General features: G+C 43.6%; 1 protein-coding gene across 2 annotated transcripts in view; it reads right to left on the bottom strand.

The window, feature by feature from the left end:
- Positions 1–21401, bottom strand: part of TNKS (tankyrase) — a 290704-nt gene that overhangs the window by 90859 nt on the left and 178444 nt on the right. For both annotated transcript variants that reach the window (XR_004000785.1, XM_030565584.1), the window contains exons 10-12: positions 20769–20860; positions 20592–20670; positions 2300–2471 (exon numbers count right to left, since the gene is read on the bottom strand). Coding sequence is in view for 1 of the 2 variants with exons in the window: in XM_030565584.1 (XP_030421444.1) it covers positions 2300–2471; positions 20592–20670; positions 20769–20860 (343 nt within the window). In the remaining variant the exon portion in view is untranslated. The remainder of the gene's footprint in view (positions 1–2299; positions 2472–20591; positions 20671–20768; positions 20861–21401) is intronic.

Raw genomic sequence — 21401 nt, 5'->3', positions numbered from 1 at the left:
TTTAGAAGGTTCAGATTTTAGCCCTCTCCCTCCAGTAATGATCTGAGTGTGAGTCTATTACCCCATTTCCCTTCCTCTCACCAACAGCGGCTGGAGTTCACCTGATCACAGCCTCCTTAAAGCTTTGAAGTAGGGAGGCTGCAGTGGAGGGTATCTTACTGCTTTGATAGGGTCACAGAACACCACCTGGGATTTGGCTCTTCAGCTGTTGTTCCCTTATCTGCTCTCTGGCCTTCTGCCCTCTAACACCACAATATGGTCCAGGAACGGACTTCAACTGGGAAATGAAGGTAGGATCACAAAAATCAGAAATACCATCTAATTAAATTTGGAAATGGAAATTAAAAACTCCACCAGATTGAGATTAGGTTAAGGAAAGGCTCTGAATATTTGAGACGCTGAACTGAGCAAAGAAACAAAAAGGTACTTACGTTTTAAGAGAAGATAAACAAACAGCATTTCTCTAACAGGAGTTTAGAAAACTTTCTAATCAGCCCATTTTATGAACTTTCATACATTAGAAATTTGTATTTCATGGTCATAATCAAAATCTCAATACCACTTTGAGTAAAGACAGACCTCCTGCCCATGAGGTCATCAAAAAGCTGTTTGAACGGTTGTGATCTCATAGCTGTGAAATATCCCTGCTTGCAAATGGGGGGGGGGGGGGGAAGAAGGAGGAGAAATCAAGAATACTCCAACATAATTTTAACCAATAAATCTCAGTAATGCATTAATGGAGCTAAATAAGAGTCTTTACATCAAACTAAATTGAATATTTAAAAATATTTCTTCAATCCAACATAACAAAAATATGCAGAGATATTTATATGATTTTAATATAAAAACAAGATTAAGACATCTGATTGCCTGGAACACAGAACAAAACAATGCTCAACAACCCTTTGTTGTTCTGAGGACAACACAAAGCACTAGCATGCATCATGTCAGCGTCAATCTTGCAGGGGTTGTGTGTGTGTGTATATGGAGGAGGGAGATAGGTGCAAAGATACTGCCTTCTGTGTTGAAAAATGGTGTTGCATGATGTCCAAAATTAAAGTTTCCATAGAAGACAAGTAAGTGCTTACTTTTCAAAACGCTTAATTTTAAAGCTTTGCCTTACCTCTTCCTGAAATTAAATTCCTATAATCTCTTTAACAGTATGGGAAACATGATTAATTACTATCTCCACATTTACTCCCTAAATTTTTATTTCTCTTTCTGATTCTCTCTCTAATATACATATATAAAATCATACACACACAGAGATCATATACGTATCTAATGTATACATAGGTACTTATATCCATTACATACACACACTTCACAAGCTTTGGTTTTTAAAATGGCACCCCCTTCATATTGAAGTTTTTATTTATTTATTTTTTTTGCTAGAAAACACCCCGTCCATGGTATCATTTAAGTTTGCAATTTTCAAAGGAGGCTAAGGGAAATAGGTGCCCAATTCCAACTGGCTTTCACTGGCTCCTTGCAAATCCCAACATAAAAAAATCACTACCCAATGTTGTTATTTGTACAAATAAAAATAATAATAGTGTAATATATACAGGCATGCAAAATAACTCCGCTCAATATATTAAACAAGTTTTTTCCTGTTGGATAATTTTGTATCATAAAAATTGTCTGTTTACAACTTTGAAAAAACAATCTAACCTTCGTGCCATTTCAGGAATTCCTCTGAATGGTAATTTTAATATTTTGATCTGTGCTTTTTTAACACTTCTGAACTCTTTAAAAGTAACTTCTAAATATAAGAAAACACAACCTTTAGAATTATATGCCAAATACTCCAAATGATTATAGATAAGATAAGCAGGGAGCATATTTATACATTTAATGGGAACCGCACTTTCGTATCTGTAGACGTGCTCTCTTGAGTGATAGTTCATACTAGGTATGATGCAGCAGCATGTACTCTGGTGACAGACACTGCTAATGTCTGGAGAGATCAACTGTAGGATAGTTAAAGGGGGGTGGAGTTGGAGAGGGTATGATTCTCACATGCAAAATATACCTGCCTATATTTACTAAAGTATTCTTATTTTGAGTCTTCCCACCACCAATATTAAAAGCTTTAGAAAAATCCAAAATGTTAGAAATGGGACTCAAATATCCTTATAGGGAGGGTCCAGTTATTACATCCCGAGCAGAGGGAAGACAAAATTGCATATAAACACCAAAAGAACCAGTTTCAGAGAAATCACGTTTAAGTCATTACAACTGGGGGGCGGAAGGAGGGAGAAGATAATGTTAAAATATGAAGTCTATTTCTACCCACCACTTAGAATTTGCTGCACTGCTTCATTTCCCATCTGTGCTGCTGTGAAACCTTGTAAGGAGATGATGGAGGGATCAGAGCCGTAATTCAGTAGGAGGCGACAGGTTTGCAAGTGACCTGCCAAAGCAGCCCTATGTAAAGCTGTTTGACCAAGTGCATCCAGTGCATTCATCTGAAAAATCATTCAGCAATATAAAAATAAGTATCTTTATCATTTCAAGTCTCCACCCCGTCCCACAACCTTAATATGAAAGAAGAGTAACAAGTAAAATTTCAGCACATGCTAATTTACTTATAAACCCCACTGCCTTGCCACATTATTAAGACAGAATAATGGAGAATCAATTAAAATATTCCTAGTGAAAAGTAATTAATTATTTCAGACTAGATTTCTTAACTTCTTATATAATGCAGTTATTAATTTATGTTGCTCATAAAATGAAACAGGATTACCAGAAAAACCTGTACTTTAAAACTTTATTAAATATTTTGACAAAGTTCACTTGGCAGAATTAATCTTTTTGAAAAAAGTCACCCTTTAACAAAAGTAACTGTATGAGCAAAAATCTAATACATGGTGGATGATTGGTTAATATATTTATCTAACATAAGAATTTCATGCCGGGCCAAGCTGCAAGAAAATTACCATCTGCCATCCTCAGAGGAGAAATAACTCAACATTATCTAATAACAGTAATTCAGAAACCCATCTAAAGAGGTCAGATGGAGGAGAATTCTTCAGGGAGAAACATTAAAGCCTGATACCCAAGTTCAGTTATCATAAATTCAGTCCATCATCTTGTTACTTGTTAATTCTTTTAACAAAACAGAAATCTAAGACTAACAAAGAGTTTATAAACAGGCAACAAGGAATTAAGTAATGCAGGAGCTCAGCATAAAACAATGAATACACATCTCCAAGGTGACCTAATAAAAAGTCTCATCTAATAGAAACCTACCTGTCTGACAAGATCTAATATAATAAGCGAATCTAAACATCTGGAGTTTATGCAGCACATTAACAGAGAAAGTAAGATAATAATAGTCAAGATGCACTTCATGAAAATTTTCAGTAGAACCTTTGTAGCTAATGGCTGTTCATGGCAAATGTAAATGCAGATGTCCAACAGCTTTGGTTTTTTTGGCCAATGTAGGAAACACAAACTGCTCTATATTCTTTGGACACTGTCACAAATAACTTGCCATCACCTTCCAACTGTAAGGATTCCAGGCTTTCAGTTGCATGCATCACAGATGTAATTACTGTACAGAACTCCCATCTGACTTTCCCAAATTTTTACCATGGTAGAACAGAACAAAGTTTTTGCCTCAATTCCTGACTAAAAGTCCTGCGGCACTTCCACAGCAGGTACGTAAAAACAGGAATTCACACCTTAATTTAAACAGTGACTAAACAACAATAATTAGGAGCATAACTAATACAGAGAACATTTGCTATTGGGCAGGATAAATGAAGCCTTATTCACAATAATATGTTTTAAAGTCTATTGGCTCTCTCCATAGGAAGAACAAATGACTACTGCGCGATCTGATACTGCATGAATTTCTTCTTCTAAAACTGAAAGTAGTGCTCATGAAACATTCATGACTGGTAAACCAGAAATTTTTCAGTTCAAACATATATTGGTAGATTGGAAAGTGGTGGACGTGATATACCTTGACTTTAGCAAAGTTTTTGATATGGTCTCCCACAATATTCTTGTCAGCAAGTTAAAAAAATATCGATTGGATGAATGGACTATAAGGTAGACAGAAATCTGGCTAGATTGTTGGGCTCAACAGGTAGTGATCAACGGTTCGATGTCTAGGTGGCAGCCGGTATCGTCGGTTTTGTTAAGTATTTTCATTAATGATCTGGATGATAGGATGGACTGTACTCTCAGCAAGTTCGAAGATGACACTAAGCTGGGGGGAGAGGTAGATATGCTGGAAGGTAGGGATAGGGTCCAGAGTGACCTAGACAAATTGGAGGACTGGGCTAAAAAAAAAAAAAAAATCTGATGAGGTTCAATAAGGACAAGTGGAGAGTCCTGTACTTAAGAAGGAAGAATCCCATGCACTGCTATAGGCTGGGGACTGACTGGCTAAGCAGCAGTTCTGCAGAAAAGCACCTGGGGATTACAGTGGATGAGAGTCAGCAGTGTGCCCTTGTTGACAAGAAGGGTAACAGCATATTGGGCTGCATTAGTAGGAGCATTGCCAGCAGATTGAGGGAAGTGATTATTCCCCTCTGGTCAGCACTGGTGAGGCCACATTTGGAGTATTGCGTCCAGGTCTAGGCCCTCCACCACAAAAAGGATGTGGACAAATTGGAAAGAGTCCAGCGGAGGGCAACGAAAATGATTAGGGGACTGGGGCACATGACTTATGAGGAGAGGCTGGGAGAAAGAGGCTTATTTAGTCTGCAGAAAAGAAGAATGAGGGGGGGATTTGATAGCAGCCTTCAAATACCTGAAAGGGGTTTAAAAGAGGATGGATCTAGACTGTTCTCAGTGGTACCTGATGACAGAACAAGGAGTAACAGTCTCAAGTTGCAGTGGGGGAGGTTTAGGTTCGATATTAGGAAACACTATTTCACTAGGAGGGTGTTGAAGCACTGGAATGGGTTCCCTAGGGAGGTGGTGGAATCTCCTTCCTTAGAGGTTTTTAAGGTCAGGCTTGACAAAGCCCTGGCTGGGATGATTTAGTTGGGAATTGGTCCAGCTTTGAGCAGGGGGCTAGACTAGATGACCTCCTGAGGTCTCTTCTAACCATAATATTCTATGATTCAATGATCAACAGAAAGCGAATAGGGAATTTGTGCAACATCCACCTGCAAACAGGTTTGACTCACACCAGTGCTATTAAGTCCCTCCTCCTTTCATGCTCACTTACCAAAACGACTTTTATTAAAGATTAGACAAACCATAAACACAAACAAGGAACTGAAGAATTAAAATAGACAGTTTCATTCAACAGAATATTTATTTCTGACTTGGAACCCAAGATTACTATAACCATCAACAAGGGGTACAACAAGGAATTTATGGTCACCCAGGGATATAGATGGCAAGGTTAGGACAAAATTAAACTAAAGTAAACTGATTGTAGGCAATAATGCTGCACTTTGGCCAAGGGGGTGACCTAGAGCAGAGGCCTTCCCTTTCTCTAATTTCTATAGTCTGTAACTGAAAGCACAGAATCATAGCAGCTATATTGTATCCCTCAGCCTCAACACTGCGCATGAAAATGCACACATGAAAGGGACAATGGCAAAGTCATCAGATCTACTACTGGAGTAACAGAAATGGAATGAAATTCAACAGTACAAAGTGTAAGGTTAAGGACTAGTAAGAATTTCTGCTATAAGCTAATGGCTCATCAGTTGGAAGTGACAGAAGAGGAGAAAGACCTGGTTATATTAGGTGATCACAGGAAAACTATGAGTCACCAATGGGATGCAGCTGCAAAAAAGGCAAATGCAATAAAAGGCTGTACCAGGTGAGGTTTTTCCAGTAGAAACAGGCAAGTATTAGTGCCATTGTACAAAACACTGGTGAAGACCTCAAACGGAATGCAGTGTATGGTGTTGGTCACCCATGTTCAAGAAAGATTAATTCTAACGGGAACAAGAGCAGACAAAGGTTACTAGGTTATAGAAATGGAAAGCTTATCTTACAAGAAGAGATATGGTGACTTGTGTGTCTTGGGATTGGATAAGACCTTGACTTGTTCAGCCTAGCAAAACAAAAGCTGAGAGAGAGTATGATTGCTCTCAGTACATACATCAGTGGGGTAAGTGATGTTTCTGCAAAAGGACAATGTTGGTATAAGAACAAATTGGTATAAACTGACCATTAATGAATTTAGACTGAAAATTACAGCAGATTTCTAACTATCAGATGCATGAGTTCCTGGAATAGCCTTCCAATACGAGTAGTGGGGGCAAGAAATCTAACTCGTTTTAGGATGGAGACTGATAAGTTTATGATGAAATTATGCAACCAGGTTTACTGTCACAGAAGTTCTATTAACAGAATCATAGATTCCAAGGCAGAAGAAACCACTGTGATCATCCAGTCTGATCTCCTGTATAAAGCAGGCCAGAGAACTTCCCCAAATAATTCCTAGACCATATCTTTTAGAAAATCATAGAATATTAGGGTTGGAAGAGACCTCAGGAGGTCATCTAGGCCAATCCCCTGGTCAAAGCAGGATCAGCACCAACTAAATCACCCAGTCTTGACTTAAAAATTGCCACTGGTGGAGAATCCACCAAATCCTTTGTAAATTGTTCCAATGGTTAATTACTCTTAAAAAAATTATGCTTTATTTCCAGTTTGAATTTACCTAGCTTCAACTTCCAGCCACTGGATTTTATGTTCATCCTTTCTGTGCTAGACCGAAGAGCCCATGATTAAGTATTTGTTCCCGATGTAGGTACTTATAGTCTGTAATCAAGACACCTCTTAACCTTTGTTACGCTAAATCGATTGAGCTCCTTGAGTCTAACACTGCCAGTTATCTTGTCTAATCCTTTAATCGTTCTTGTGGCTCTTCTCTGAACATTCTCCAATTTATCAACATCCTTCTTGAATTGAGGACACCAGAACTGGACATAGGATTCCAGCAGTGGCTGCACCAGTGTGAAATACATGGGTAAAATAGCCTCTCTACTTTAACTCAAGCTTCTCATTTATGCATCCTAAAATCACATTAGCCCTTTTGTTATATGGCATGCAGATCTTTCCATAGTTCTCTAAGAACCAATCTTTGCAGCAGACAAACACAAGCAATCTGAACAAGTAAATGCTCGCTTCCTGGACAGAATAGGTCTGGGGAGGTAAGCAGGATGTGAATTAGTTGTTATTCTGGGTCCCTAGAGCACTGTTAACAGAATGTACACATGCTTTCCATTTTTAAAGTTGGGATTGTGGTCTCCTTAAAGCCAATCTGCCTTCAAAGCTATACAGCATTCTCATCCCTAACAATCCCAGGGACAGCACTTTACTTCGGAAACCATTCTGTACTGTAAAACAACGCACAAGCTTTAAGGCTGGAGACTGTGTATTTACTCGTTTGTTCACAACTGAAAGCCCATTATTTCAAGGAAAGATTCTACAAGTATCATATACATAATACAAGTCATTAATTCCAGAAAAATATATTAAGTCCAACCTGACAAAGTAACTCTTTGGGTTACTTGTCAATTTCAGATCTAAAAAAGTGTCCTTTCAAATTCCAATTCTCAGTGAGAAAATAAGAAGTATCCAAACTATCATTATATATGTTCTAATGGGCCTGCATGATTGTTCAAGCTGCACTAGTCATATAAATGAGATTGTCATCCATTTGGATTTTCCTCCTGAGCACTTTCAAATCAGATAGCCACAGCTCTGAACTGCTTTCCAGACAATTATAGACTCATAGATTATCAGGGTTGGAAGAGGCCTCAGGAGGTCATCTAGTCCAACTCCCTGCTTAAAGCAGGACCAATCCCCAGGCAGATTTTTGCCCCAGATCCCTAAATGACCCCCTCAAGGATGGAACTCACAACCCTGGGTTTAGCAGGCAAATGCTCAAACCACTGACTTATTCCTCCCCCACTCAAGTCCTTGTGAACGACTCTCTCAACTGACAACAAAACAGATTTGACAGCTTTTATTCTATAGAAATCATCCTGCATCCAAATGTCTCAATTTAGCATGTAAACAGTCACACCTCTTTTCTAACCACCACATTTTAAAACCGTATTTACCTGCCAAAGAAAAGTGGTTTGAGTAAGCATTAAAAACCTATGTTCCTATCAATCGTTTTCCACTGCAGGAAATTCTCTTGCTCTCTCTATTTCCCTTTGTTCTTTTCATTCCAGTGCTTCCATCATGAGACCATCTGGTAGAGAAAATCAAAAGGGATGTGTCCTAGCCAGCACTGAAGACATTATTTTCATCACTGCACTGCTGCTGTCTCACACAGAGCAGAATCCAGAGCTACAGCAATATTTCTACATACTGCCAGTCAGCTGTGGCAGCTCAACAGTCGGGATCTGCTCAGGGAACATTTTGACAGTGTATCATCAGAACATCAACTTTCTGTCAGTGTCAAATGCTGAAAGTTTGCAAAATCCTCCTAACTCCTTGGGAGAACAGCACAAAGACCCACAAACTTTTTACTGACCCAATTGTATCTTAGTAGAAATATCCTCCTATTCTAAGCATCTCTTGACACGGTCTCTAAAATATTGAGCCATCTCAGTTTTTCTCCTACAATTCCAATGTGATGTTTTACACTCAGGCATGGTATCCGAGTATCAGCACTGTCCCACTGACTCCTTAGAAGTGTGTGTCTCAATAAGTTGCATTGACAATGAGGAATAGGGTAGTCTACAGTGCAGGAGGAAACTTCAACATTGGTTGTGCTATGATCAAAATAAAGCAGGCATCACACTGCCTGTGTTAATATGGATGTTGGTGCAGGCTACACTGACAGAATGGGAATGCAGGAAATGGATTCCCGTACCAGCTCTAACAATGCTGTCATGGTGCTAAGAACTCAATGCTCCTAACTGTCAACGGCGCTGTTTACAGCAAGCCACTATCATAAAGACAATAGAATGAAAGAAGCTAATGGATCATGAGTAAACATTGCTGCTGCTGCAGCCTGGAATCCTCTGATTTGAAAACTGACCATGTGTCTGTCAAGAGTGGAGTGCCCAGAGACCTCAGCAGGAAGCTGTCTGTGGCTGAGGGTTTATAGCAGTTGCAGGGCTGGGTCCAGGCACCAGCGGAGGAAGCACATGCCCGCGGAGGCACATGCTAAGGGGTGGCATTCCGCCCATTCTTGGGGTGGCACAGACCGAGCGGCCTTTTTTCTTTTTTTTTTTTTTTTTTGCTTGGGGTGGCAGAAATGGTAGAGCCGACCCTGAGCAGTTGTGTATTTAAGAACTGGTGGATCTGTCGGAACCTCTTGCATGCACTGCTTGCAGAGAGGCAATGCTTCACCCAAGAATATGGGAGTCCACTACCACTGCTTTGGTGCTTTAGCAGAACAAGAGCACTGACGGCTTGACTCACTCCAGGCACAAGGCGCCGCCAGCTTCCTCTTTGTTCCTTTTTGCCCCAGGGGTGCTCCACGTCTGCTCCGCCCCAGGCCTCGCTCCCAATCCACACCATCCCTCAAGTCTCCACCCTGCCTCTTCCTGCCCAGTTCCACCCCCTCCCATGAGCATGATCTCAGTGCCTCCTGCATGCCGCAAAATAGCCGATCCACAGCGGGCAGGAGGTGCTAGGAGGGAGGGGGAGCAGCCCTGGAGCACCCTCAGAGTTGGAGCCTCTGGCTCCAGGGATTTTGAGCTGTCAGATAACAGACTGCTTTCAGAAAGGGCAGCAGTGGTACTGCCTACTGAGTTGCTCAGTCTGTCCTGGCCCATGTGGCACTAATCCAGAGCCCTGATTTTCATCAGGGTATAAGATCTAAAAAGGAATTTCAGGTGCTTCCATTTCAATCTCATGAACCTGGCTGACAATATTTGCAGCTCTGACAGTCTTGTGTTCTATTTGGTTCGATTCCCAGACACCAAATACAGCACTCATCCTTAGTGAAGCAGGACACCATGTGGCCTCTTCGGTACAATGTTTAAAGCTGTTGATTTTCCCTTTCTCCTAGAGATAGGTAAGAGTAAGAATGCCACACTGGGTCAAACCAATGGTCCACCTAGCCCAGTGTCAGACACTTCAGATGGAATGAACAGAACAGGGCAATTATCGAGTTATTCATCCCCTGTCGTCCAGTCCCAGCTTCTAGCAATCAGAGGTTTAGGGACACCCAAAGCATGGACCAGATCCTGTGCACCACTTAGGACTAAATCAAGAATTGCCTCCCCCTTTGCGTGCTCTAAGAAGCAGTCGTTAATGATGTCTAGAAATTTTATCTCTGCATCTCATCCTGACGAGACATGTTTCTAGTCCAGGGGTCGGCAATCTACGGTACATGTGCCAAAGCCGATTTTGTCTGGCACGCGGCTGCCAGCGTGGCGAGGAGGGAACCCAGGGGCGCACAGGGACAGCCGTCTGCATCCGCTGCAGGAGCCCCCCTCGGGGGGGGGCCCACCGGGCCAAAGCCCAGGCAGGTGTGTCCCCCGGCTCCCTCCTCATCGTGCTCGGGTTCTGCAGCTCCCAGAAGTGTGAGCCGCCGCTGCCCCTCCTGCAGCTCCCCTACTCCTGCTGCCTCAGCATTCCATGTGGAGCCTGCGTCTGACCAGCATGGGCATGGTAAGGGGAGTCCTGCGGGGCAGTCAGGGAGAGGGGGAGGGTTGGATGGGTCAGGAGTTCTGGGGGTACTGTCAGGGGGCGGGGAGTGGTTGGATGGGGCACGGGAGTCCCGGGGGTCTGTCTGGGGGGGGCTGTGGATAAGGGTTGGGGCAGTCAGGGGACAGGTAGGGGGTATGGTTCTAGGGAGGCAATTGGGGGGGGTTCAGGAGGGGGCAGTCAGGGGACAAGGAACAGCGGGGGTTGGGGGTTCTGAGTGGGGCAATCAGGGTGGGAAGTGGGAGGGAATGGACAGGGGCGGGGCTAGGGCAGGGATCTCCCCTCTTTTATGATTGTTGATATATGGTAACACTAGGTGAGGGCGGAACTAGGGGGCACATGGGGGCTGGCGCCCACATACATCACCTGCAGGAGCCCCCGGGGGGGCGCCGGGCCACAGCCTGGGCAGGAGGGGTGGGGGGGCATGGCTGCTCCCCACTAGTGGTGCCACTGCCTTTGCAGGGCTGCTGCCCCCCTGCGCTGCACCGGCTCCTCCATGGCTGGGGCTCGCTGCTGCCACAAGCAGGACACTCTGGCTCTCTGGTGTCTCCAGAAGGCAGCTCCTCCCTGCCAAGCTGCTGCAGCGGCCCAAGCCTGGCAAAGCCAGTCAGTGGACTCAGGGTGGGGGCCACCGGGGTGGGGAGGGCTTGCAGGGAGGTGGGGAAGGGGGAACTTGGTCTGGGGAGCAGCACCTGGGCACGGCTGGCCTCTGGGGTCTATAAAGGATCGTTGGGACTTGCCCCTCAATGAACCGATGTGCAGGGATGAGGTGCAATGTGGAAGTTTCGCCTAGAGCGCAAAATATCCTTGCACCGGCCCTGCCCCAGCGAGTGCGTGCACCGCAGGTTAAGAACCACTGCACTAAACTGACAAGATCTGCATTTTCATTTAATTTTAAATGAAGCCTCTTAAACATTTCATAAAACTTGTTTACTTCACATACAACAATAGTTTATAGACTTATAGAGACAGACCTTCTAACAACATTAAAATGTATTATTGGCACGTGAAACAAATTAGAGTGAATAAATGAAGATTCTTATAGCATTTTCTGTTTTTATAGCCGCTCTATAGCATTTCACAATCACTGTCACCATCCTGGTGAGGTAAGGTGGTTGCTAGTATATACCTATTGTTATACTCTTATTATTCAAGCCTGGAACTCCTGTCCATAAAGATTCTGTGGAACAGTTTGATTCATTTACGATTTTTATGGTTATTCCTGGGGGAATTCTGTGCCACTGCACACATGCACAATTCATGTCCCCTAACAGATTTTGTTTTCCCCTGGAAGAAAAGAGATTCTGCCAGGGAGGTGCTGCAATTATACCTTTGTCCACCAGGGGTTGCTGTGTTGCTAGAAGATCGGGCATCTGGCTCAGGGGCTGGAGAAGCCAGCCACAGAGAGGGAGGGGACAGTGACTACATTCCTCACAGTGCCCAGCTCATCAGACCAGGTTAGGAGGCATGGGATATGGGGAGATGGACAGACTGGGGCACACAGGACTGCTGGGGGGGGGGGGTTACAGACTGGGGTTCAGAAGGGCTAGTGTGGGGACAGATTGAGATGGGTGCACAGGAGTTAATGGGGAAGGAGAAGGTGGCTCTAAACAACCTTTATATTCTGTTCCTCACATTACCTATAGCAGCTTAGGATCTGTTCCTCTAAACTGTCACAGCTTGAGCAGTCCCCTATGGTGGGGACCACTCCATCTGGCCCCAGACACGCAAGGTGGGTGCAAATAGCTACACTGACTTTATGCTACACAAAGACTTCCCCTACTTCCCCTATGCTACACAAAGACTTCCCCTACAGCTTCCATCTTGGGGCAGCTCTTATTCCCCACTGAGCTGCTACAGTGGCTAAAGGAAGATGGTGCTAGGATGCAGCTCACTATCTTTAGAGAGAATTTATTTCTGCTAGGATAGTTCAGCTTACAGGCATATCACTGCAGAAACATTTTCATTTAAATGAAGCTGCTATAATATCAGCCAGTGGGCAATCATGTAAAAATATACCACTCTCTCTGTTAAAAGTGCTGGTTACAGGGCAGTTACACCTGTATTCCCCTTATGTGGCCTACGGAGGGGACCCATTCTAGGCTCCTGCCCCCTCAGCCATCACCTCTCTAGGGTGGAGACCTGTGCCTCTCTCTCTCTCTCGATCAAGGTTCTTCCAGGCTGCATGATTTCCTGCTCACAGTGTTATGCCCAGCATGCCAAACCATCTAAAAGCCAGCATCTGCACTTTGCTTTCTCTCCACAGGCTATGTATGCCCAGTGCATTGCCTGCAATTACAAGTTACCACATAGTACTTTCTAAGCAAGCACATTTACTCTTTGAGGTGTGAGTCATTCAAAACCCATAAATGGGTTTTCCCTGTGATTAACTGCTCATAAAACTAAGATTCATAACCAGAGTAAACATGAATAGCTCAATCTTTCCTTTATACAGCTTGGGCCTTTAAGCCCGGCCTCATGTAACTCGTTATCAGCAGATAATGGCCCAAACCTCAGGACATGGCTTCAAAAAGCCTGGCTTTTGCATAACCAAAGGTGGGGAATTTGCATTTACCTCCTCCTAGAGATTCCCCAGGAACACACCTTTTGTTCCCAAAGTCTACCGTTATTTGGCACATTGTTTAACATAGTCCTTTAAAACCCCAGGTCTCATGTGTCACATCTTTCCCCTTAAGAAGTTGTATACAACCCTGGCCCATAAGACATAAACCATTCAATTAATACAATGACTCCAAAGACGCTTTTATTTAATTCAATAATGTCTCCCAAAATATTGTAGGAAATTGCCATAGCCATAGCAGTGCTCATTTGAACTTCCTGGCAGAGCAGTCTATGTGACTGAACAGTGTCCACCTACAACATGCCACCAAGCATGAATGAAGTCTGGCCTTGGGGCATTTATCCAAATGTTGACTTGCACACTTTGTGCTTGAAGGGGAAGTAGACAGTTTGGACGGCTGCTCCATAGAATTACAGACTATCAGGATTGGAAGGGACCTCAGGAAGTATCTAGTCCAACACCCTGCTCAAAGCAGGACCAATTTCCACTAAATGACACCTTTGGGCACAAAGCAGTTCCAACAAACTGCGGATGTGCATGGTATGACTAATCATATCTGGCATACTTAGCAGCTTATTGTAAGAATGTTATAGAAGGAGTGTTTGACTTTTTCCTGCTCTCAGTTTAGATCTGTTGTGTTTCTCAATCCGACAGGGAATGAAGTAGACAAAGATCAGCTGGTTATGTAATTCTTGCAAAATATTTATGGCAAACTCTTCAACTATCTTAGCTGATGCTGGACATTACTAGTGCTTTTGAGGCTTTTACAACTATTCTTTGAAATTAAATAAAGGGTACCTGCATAGATCACCCAGACAAGAGAGATTACTATAAACCCAGCCTTCACCTCGCCATTTGATCTTGAGCAGTCAACAACATCAACAATTCTGTAGTTCACCTTGAGTTAAGAATAAAGATAATTAAATCCCTGTCACCAAAAAGGGAATGCAAATGCTAAGGTGTCTGTTGGAATCTCATCTCCAGCCAAGCTGTTTTTAGATCTTGCCCCACACACATGAAACAAAAATCACATTCCCGCACTTTAAAAACGTTGTGTTTAATCTACAAAATACATACAGTGAGGGCTCAATCTAGCAAGGTGCTGACCAGTCTTACTCTGATCTGGTCCCACTGAACTGCTCACATGCTTAAAATTAAACACCCGCATAAGTGTTTTCCTGGATTAGGGCTAGAGTGCCCAGCAACGTGCAGGACTGAGTCCTAAATCTGCAATACAATCAGTTTCTCTTCCCCACCCCCACACAAGAATAAGAACCGTCCCCTGCCCACCCAAATAGCTGCCCAAGTACATCATACCTATGTCCGGTATGTTTTTTAATGAAACACACAATTTTACACACACTGCAGCTACTCCCCACGGAGCAGAAGAGCTTTCACTTACTTAATGTATAAAATAGTGCCAAATCATCTCAAATGAAGACCCTGGCCCAAGGAACTCTAGTGCTTCCTACACATTTGTCTCCTACCTCCAGATGTGTATAATTTCAGCGTTTATTTTTGAGCATTTAAAAAAAAAACAATTTTTGATTTGTCACAGTTGTGAAAAATTATGGGGGGGGAGAGACAGACAACTATGTAATAGACATGGAGATTAAAAAAAAAAAAGCTTTATAACCATTAAAATACAAATTGCCCACTTCATGTCAAAACATGCAAAGTAAATATCCTTACATTAAACTCTAATAATTTCTCCAGCAGCATTTTTCATACTTTGCCTGTCTGAAAATTCTTGATTACTACTGATGAAAATATTTTTGTTGGTGTGTGTGTGTAAGGTGAAATCAATATTTACTGATACAGATCTAATCCTTCCAAGCCTAACCATGAGTTATCAAAACTATTGTTCTTAGGCCTGGTCTACACTACGCATTTAAACTGAATTTAGCAGCGTTAAACTGATTTAACCCTGCACCCGTCCACACAATGAGGCCCATTATATCGATATAAAGGGCTCTTTAAACCGGTTTCTGTACTCCTCCCCGATGAGAGAAGTAGCGCTGAAATCAGTATTGCCATGTTGGATTAGGGTTAGTGTGGCCGCAAATCGACGGTATTGGTCTCTGGGGGGTATCCCACAGTGCACCATTGTGACCGCTCTGGAAAGCCATCTGAACTCAGATGCACTGGCCAGGTAGACAGGAAAAACCCCGCAAACTTTTCAATTTCATTTCCTGTTTGGCCAGCATGGAGAGCTCACCAGCACAGGTGACCACGCAGAGCTCATCAGCACAGGTAACAATGCAGTCTCCTCAGAATCGAAAAAGAGCTCCAGCTTGAACCGCATGGGAGGTACTGGATCTGATCGCTATATGGGGAGAGGATTCCGTGCTAACAGAACTCCGTTCCAAAAGATGAAATGAAAAAATATTTGAAAAAATTTCCAAGGCCATGATGGAGAGAGGCCACACCAGGGACTCAGTACAATGCTGTGTGAAAGTTAAGGAGCTCAGACAAACCTACCAGAAAACCAAAGAAGCAAATGGAAGGTCCGGGGCAGGGCCGAAAACATGCCGAGCTGCATGCAATTCTAGAGGGGTCCGCCACCAGTACCCCACCTCTCTCCGTGGATTCCGAGGTGGGAGTGGTAATCTCAGCCATGGCTGAGGTTTCTGCAGACGGGGAAGATGAGGAGGCGGAAGAGGAGGACGAGCTTGCAGAGAGCACACAGCACACCGTTCTCCCCAACAGCCAGGAGCTTTTTCTCACCCTGATGGAATTACCCTCCCAGCCCTCCCAAGCCACTATCCCACACAATGAAGCCATGGAAGGGACCTCTTGTGAATGCACCTTTGTAAATATAAAACATGGTTTAAAAGCGATTAATGATTAATTTGCCCTGATGACTTGAGATGCATTCGCGGCCAGTACAGTTACTGGAAAAGTCTGTTAACATGTCTGGGGAAGGAGTGGAAATCCTCCAGGGACAACTCCATGAAGCTCTCCTGGAGGTATCAAAAAGCCTTAGCAGAAGGTTTCTGGGCAGGGAAGCCTTATTCCGTCCTCCATGGTAGGACACTTGACCACGCCATGCAGGTAGCAAGTAATTTGGTATCATTGCATGACAAAGCCTAGCTGCGTATGGTCCCGGTGTTTGCTGGCATTCAAGCAACATCCGTTCTTTATCTCGCTGTGTTATCCTCAGGAGAGTGATATCGTTCATGGCAACCTAGCTGAAATTCAGGAATTTAATTAAGGAGACAGAGATGGCCGTTCCTACTGGGCTGTTTGCCTGTTGCTTAAAATAAATCCTTCCCTGCAGGTAGCCAAGTGGGGGTGGAGGGTGTGTGATTGGCGCTGAGCTTTTTTGCGTTTGGCTAGCAGTGATCTTCCATGATACCAGCCACGCAGTGGGGGGAGGGGTAAAGCGATCATTGCAGAGAATTGGCTGGGGGGTGGTTTCTGCTGCTGCATGTTAACAGGAAAGAAGCAGCACCGAACGGGCTTTGCTTGGTATTTGGGAAAGGAGGGCACTGTGTATATGAAGGCTGCAGAAGCCGAAAGATAATGGCTTACCATGGACGCATGCAAGCTGAATTCTGCTGCCTGGACTGCGTCTGTGATCTCTAACACCAGAGCCGCAGGCGCTCAATATTAAGATGCAAAATGCGACCTTGTAGTGAAATCACATGTGCTGTGTAAGGTGAATAGTGTTGTTCCCCATGAAAGAGTATAAGCATTGTTCTGTAAAATGTATCTTTTTAATACTTCTCTCCCTTTTTCCCTCCCTCATGCAGCTGCAAATTTTTCAAGTCTCCCTACTCCATCCCGAAGGCTATCTCAGATAAAGCAGTCGAAAAAAAAGACGCGAGACGAAATGTTCTCGGAAATCATGGAGGTGACCCACAAATGAAAGAGCGCATCTGAATGAGTGGAAGGACGTGGTATCAAATTACGGGAAAGATGCCAGTGAACGTGAGGACAGGAGGGATGCTTGAGATAAGAGGTGGCAGCAGGAAGATCAGTGGTGACGAGATGCAACTATGGGGCTGCTGCGTGATCAAACTGACATGCTCCAGCATCTGGTGGAGCTTCAGAAACAGCAGCAGGATCACAGAGTGCCACTGCAGCCCCTGTATAACCACCTTCACCCCTCGCCATGTTCCACATCCTCTTCACCCAGACGTATAAGAACACGGGGGGGGGGGGAGGCTTCATGCACTCGCCCACTCCACCCTCGTGGACAGCCCAACCAAAAGGCTGTCATTACTTTGAAATTTTTTTAGTGGCCTTTTCTTTCCCTCCTATCCTCCTCCCAAACCACACCTAGGCTATCTTGTCAGTTCTCTCCCTCTTTTTATAATGAATTAAAAAAGAATACATACTTTTTAAATGATAGTGACTATTTCCTTAAGCAAGCTGTAATTGAAGCGGGAGGGTGGGTTGCTTACAGGGAATGAGTCAATCAAGGAGGGGGGGGGTCATCAAGGGTAAACAAAAACAAACACAGCAGTCACACCGTACCCTGGCCTGTGATGAAACTCGTTTTCAAAGCTTCTCTGATGCGCATCGCTTCCTGGTGTGCTCTTCTAATCGCCCTGGTGTCTGGCTGCGCATAAACAGCGGCCAGGTGATTTGCCTCAGCCTCCCACCCTGCCATAAAGGTCTCCCCCTTACTCTCACAGAGATTGTGGAGCACACAGCAAGCAGCAATAACCAAGGGGACAGTGGTTTGGCTGAGGTCTGAGAGAGTCAGTAATGTGCGCCAGCGCACCTTTAAATGGCCAAATGCACATTCTACCATCATTCTGCACTTGCTCAGCCTGTAGTTGAACAGCTTCTGACAACTGTCCAGGTTGCCTGTGTACGGCTTCATGAGCCATGGCATCAAGGGGTAGGCTAGGTCACCCAGGATAACTACAGGTATTCCAACATCACCAACTGTTATTTTCTGGCCTGGGAAGTAATTCCCTTGCTGGAGCCGTTTGAACAGAGTAGTGTTCCTGAAGACGCGAGCGTCATGAACCCTTCCCGACCATCCCACGTGGATGTTGGTGAAATGTCCCTTGTGATCCACCAGGGCTTGCAGCACCACGGAAAAGTACCCCTTGCAGTTTATTTACAGGCTGCCAAGGTGCCAAGATAGGGATATGTGTTCCATCTATTGCCCCACCAAAGTTAGGGAATCCCATTGCAGCAAAGCCATCCACTATGACCTGCACATGTCCCAGAGTCACAACCTTTCGTAGCAGCAGCTCAGTGGTTGCTTTGGCTATTTGCATCACAGCAGCCCCCACAGTAGATTTGCCCACTCCAAACTGATTCCCGACTGACTGGTAGCTGTCTGGCGTTGCAAGCTTCCAGAGAGCTATTGTCACTTGCTTCTCAACTGTGAGGGCTGCTCTTATCTTGGTATTCTGGCATTTCAGGGCAGGGGAAAGCAAGTCACAAAGTTCCATGAAAGTGCCCTTACGCATGCGAAAGTTTCGCAGCCACTGGGAATTGTCCCAAACTTGCAAAACTATGCGGTCCCACCAGTCTGTGCTTGTTTCCCAGGCCCAAAATCGGCATTCAATGGCTAGAACCTGCCCCATTACCAGCATGATCTCCAAAGCGCAGGGGCACGCTGTTTGAGAGAATTCTGTGCCCAAGTCCTCATCACTCTCGTTGCCGTGCTGCCGTAGCCGCCTCCTCCTAGCCTGGTTTTGCAGGTCCTGGTTCAGCACAGACTGAATGATAATGCATGAGGTGTTTACAACGTCCATGATTGCTGTCTTGAGCTGACCGGGCTCCATGTTTGCCGTGGTATGGTGTCTGCACAGTACACCCAGGAAAAAAGGCGCAAAACGGTTGTCTGCCATTGCTTTCATGGAGGGAGTGGGAGGATGTACCCAGAACCACCAGCGACAATGTTTTTTGCCCCATCAGGCACTGGGATCTCAACCCAGAATTCCAAGGGGCGGGGGAGACTGCGGGAACTATGGGATAGCTACCCACCGTGCAACGCTCCGGAAATTGACACTAATTCGACGGTGTGCCTCCATGTACCGAGGCTAATGTGCTTAGTGTGGCTGCGTGCACTCGACTTTATACAATCTGTTTTAAAAAAAACGGTTTCTGTAAAATTGGAATAATTCCGTAGTGTAGACATACCCTTAGACGATACCGGAGATCTGTTCTAGGATAGCTATTCTTTTAATCTTCCCAGTGCTGTTATTCCCTCCCCGCTCCTCAATATCTGCTGATACTGAACTCTTCAAAAATCTGGCCCATAATCCTATGAAATCTCAATCTGCTGCTGTAAGCAACAGATGAGATTACTGTTTCTAGCATATACCTATATTATCAGGAGATAACGCGGGAAAATGATTACAATTAACAGCTTGAATGAGTGCAAATGCTTTTCTCTTAAAAAAAAATCTCCTTGGAAAAGTCTTAGGCGAGCTACAGCTGTATCAGAATTCTAGAACGTGACACATCGTGCCATGGTACAGTCATTAAAATATTTTATGATTCTATTAAACCTCTTTGGAAGTGAGTCAGATACTGAGATCTGCAAATTAGCTCTAAAATGGGCACCTAAATTGTAATTCAGTTGTCTTAAAATAAAAAAAGATTTGTATTAAATATATGTTTAATTACATTGCTCTCACCTCCTAGTACTTCAGAAGTGACATTATAGATTGTTATTACAGGTATACTTCTTCATTTCTAGCTACCTGGATGCAGACTCAGCTATAGCAAACTGAACTACCCTAAAAGCAAAAATAAGATTGTTCAAATTTTAACTGATTCATAAAAAATGCCTTTCATTCAGAAAATGTCTTCGAGAGAAGGTAAGTGGCAAAACGATAATGATCACAATAACAATTTTCTAATTAGTTGCTACAGTCATCCAAAAGGGACACTTCTGAAGGGACAAAGAGACACATCTGAACGTACTAATTGTGGGGCTACACTTTCATCTTTTCCTGTAATCTTACAACTTCCAAGACATGACCTTTAAAACCACAACTCACAGTGAATTTACGAATGACTCGTGTGGGTAGTGGTCATTATTTACAGCAAAAGGGTGAATTAATAAAAGGGGTTTTGGGATGGGAAAACAAGAACAGAGTTAATTACTGAAGGCTGAGAACAAACTTTTCAAAAATCTATAGCTAGACAGCTAATTAAAATTAGTATGATTTGCACAAGTACTGAAAACTCAACAGCCCCCACCAACTATTTGGCATTTTTGAAAATCCAGGGCAAGACTTTTAAAGAAACGGGTGACTTCTTAATGGGTGAATTTCAAGTGCCGAGAACTCAACATTTCCCACTGATTCAACAGAAGCACACTTCTGGGGTCACACAGGAAGTGCAAGGCACAGTAAGGAAAAAGCTAGCCATGTGCTTTAACGCCAAGACCATCTACCTCCTACTACTTTATTCAGAATATATTTACCTTTGCGCCATGTTTATGCAGAACTTCCATGACATCATTATGAGCTCTTTCAGCAGCAACATGCAAAGGCGTCATGAAGCTAGGTGAAAAATGGCAGACGTTAGTTTTATCATCCAAATACTGTAATATCTAGTACTTTGGAAATGTAAAATTTGGCTTAAATTTTCGGACACCTACTCTTTGTTTTTCTCATTAACATTAGCTCCTTTCCTGAGCAACAGTTCTGTAACTTGTTTCCGTTTAGGATGCAGGGAAGCGACAGCACAGTGCTGCAAAACAAAGCAAAAAAATTATCTACTACTTAGACTATGCAATATTTCATGATGCGTGCTACACCATTTTTACATATCCCACTGAACATTAGACTGAAGCTTACAAATAGAATCCTACCGAAATGTATCAGGTTTCTGCCTCAATATAAAATACACCAAGCAAAATGCAAGCTAGTTATTAAAGCTAAATCATGCTGCATTTAAAACAATTTTGATTTTATAACTATTAGTCACACATGAGAAATGGTTAAGTCACCATCTGTAAAAGCATTCTGCATGGAATAGTTTTATTAAATATTCCAAGTGAGAGGTATCTTTAGTGGAGTGTCTTGGAAGCAAGGGCCTCCATAACCTCCCTTGCCCAGGGGAAGACAGGAACAATTTGCTACAGTCCTTTACTAGGCATGATATACTCTCTCTCTCCTCTTTGTGTGCATCAACTCTGCTGGCTGGTTTGTGGGGAGGGTTGCAGAGTACTGGGCAGGCAGCCTTTGTTTTGCCCATGAAGCCATATGTTCAGGTAGGATGGGGTGATGGG

The sequence above is a fragment of the Gopherus evgoodei genome, chromosome 5, assembly GCF_007399415.2.
Source record: "Gopherus evgoodei ecotype Sinaloan lineage chromosome 5, rGopEvg1_v1.p, whole genome shotgun sequence".
Lineage (NCBI taxonomy): Eukaryota > Metazoa > Chordata > Testudines > Testudinidae > Gopherus > Gopherus evgoodei.
The sequence above is the reverse complement of the archived record's forward strand: the minus strand, read 5'-3'. Positions and strand labels throughout refer to the sequence as shown.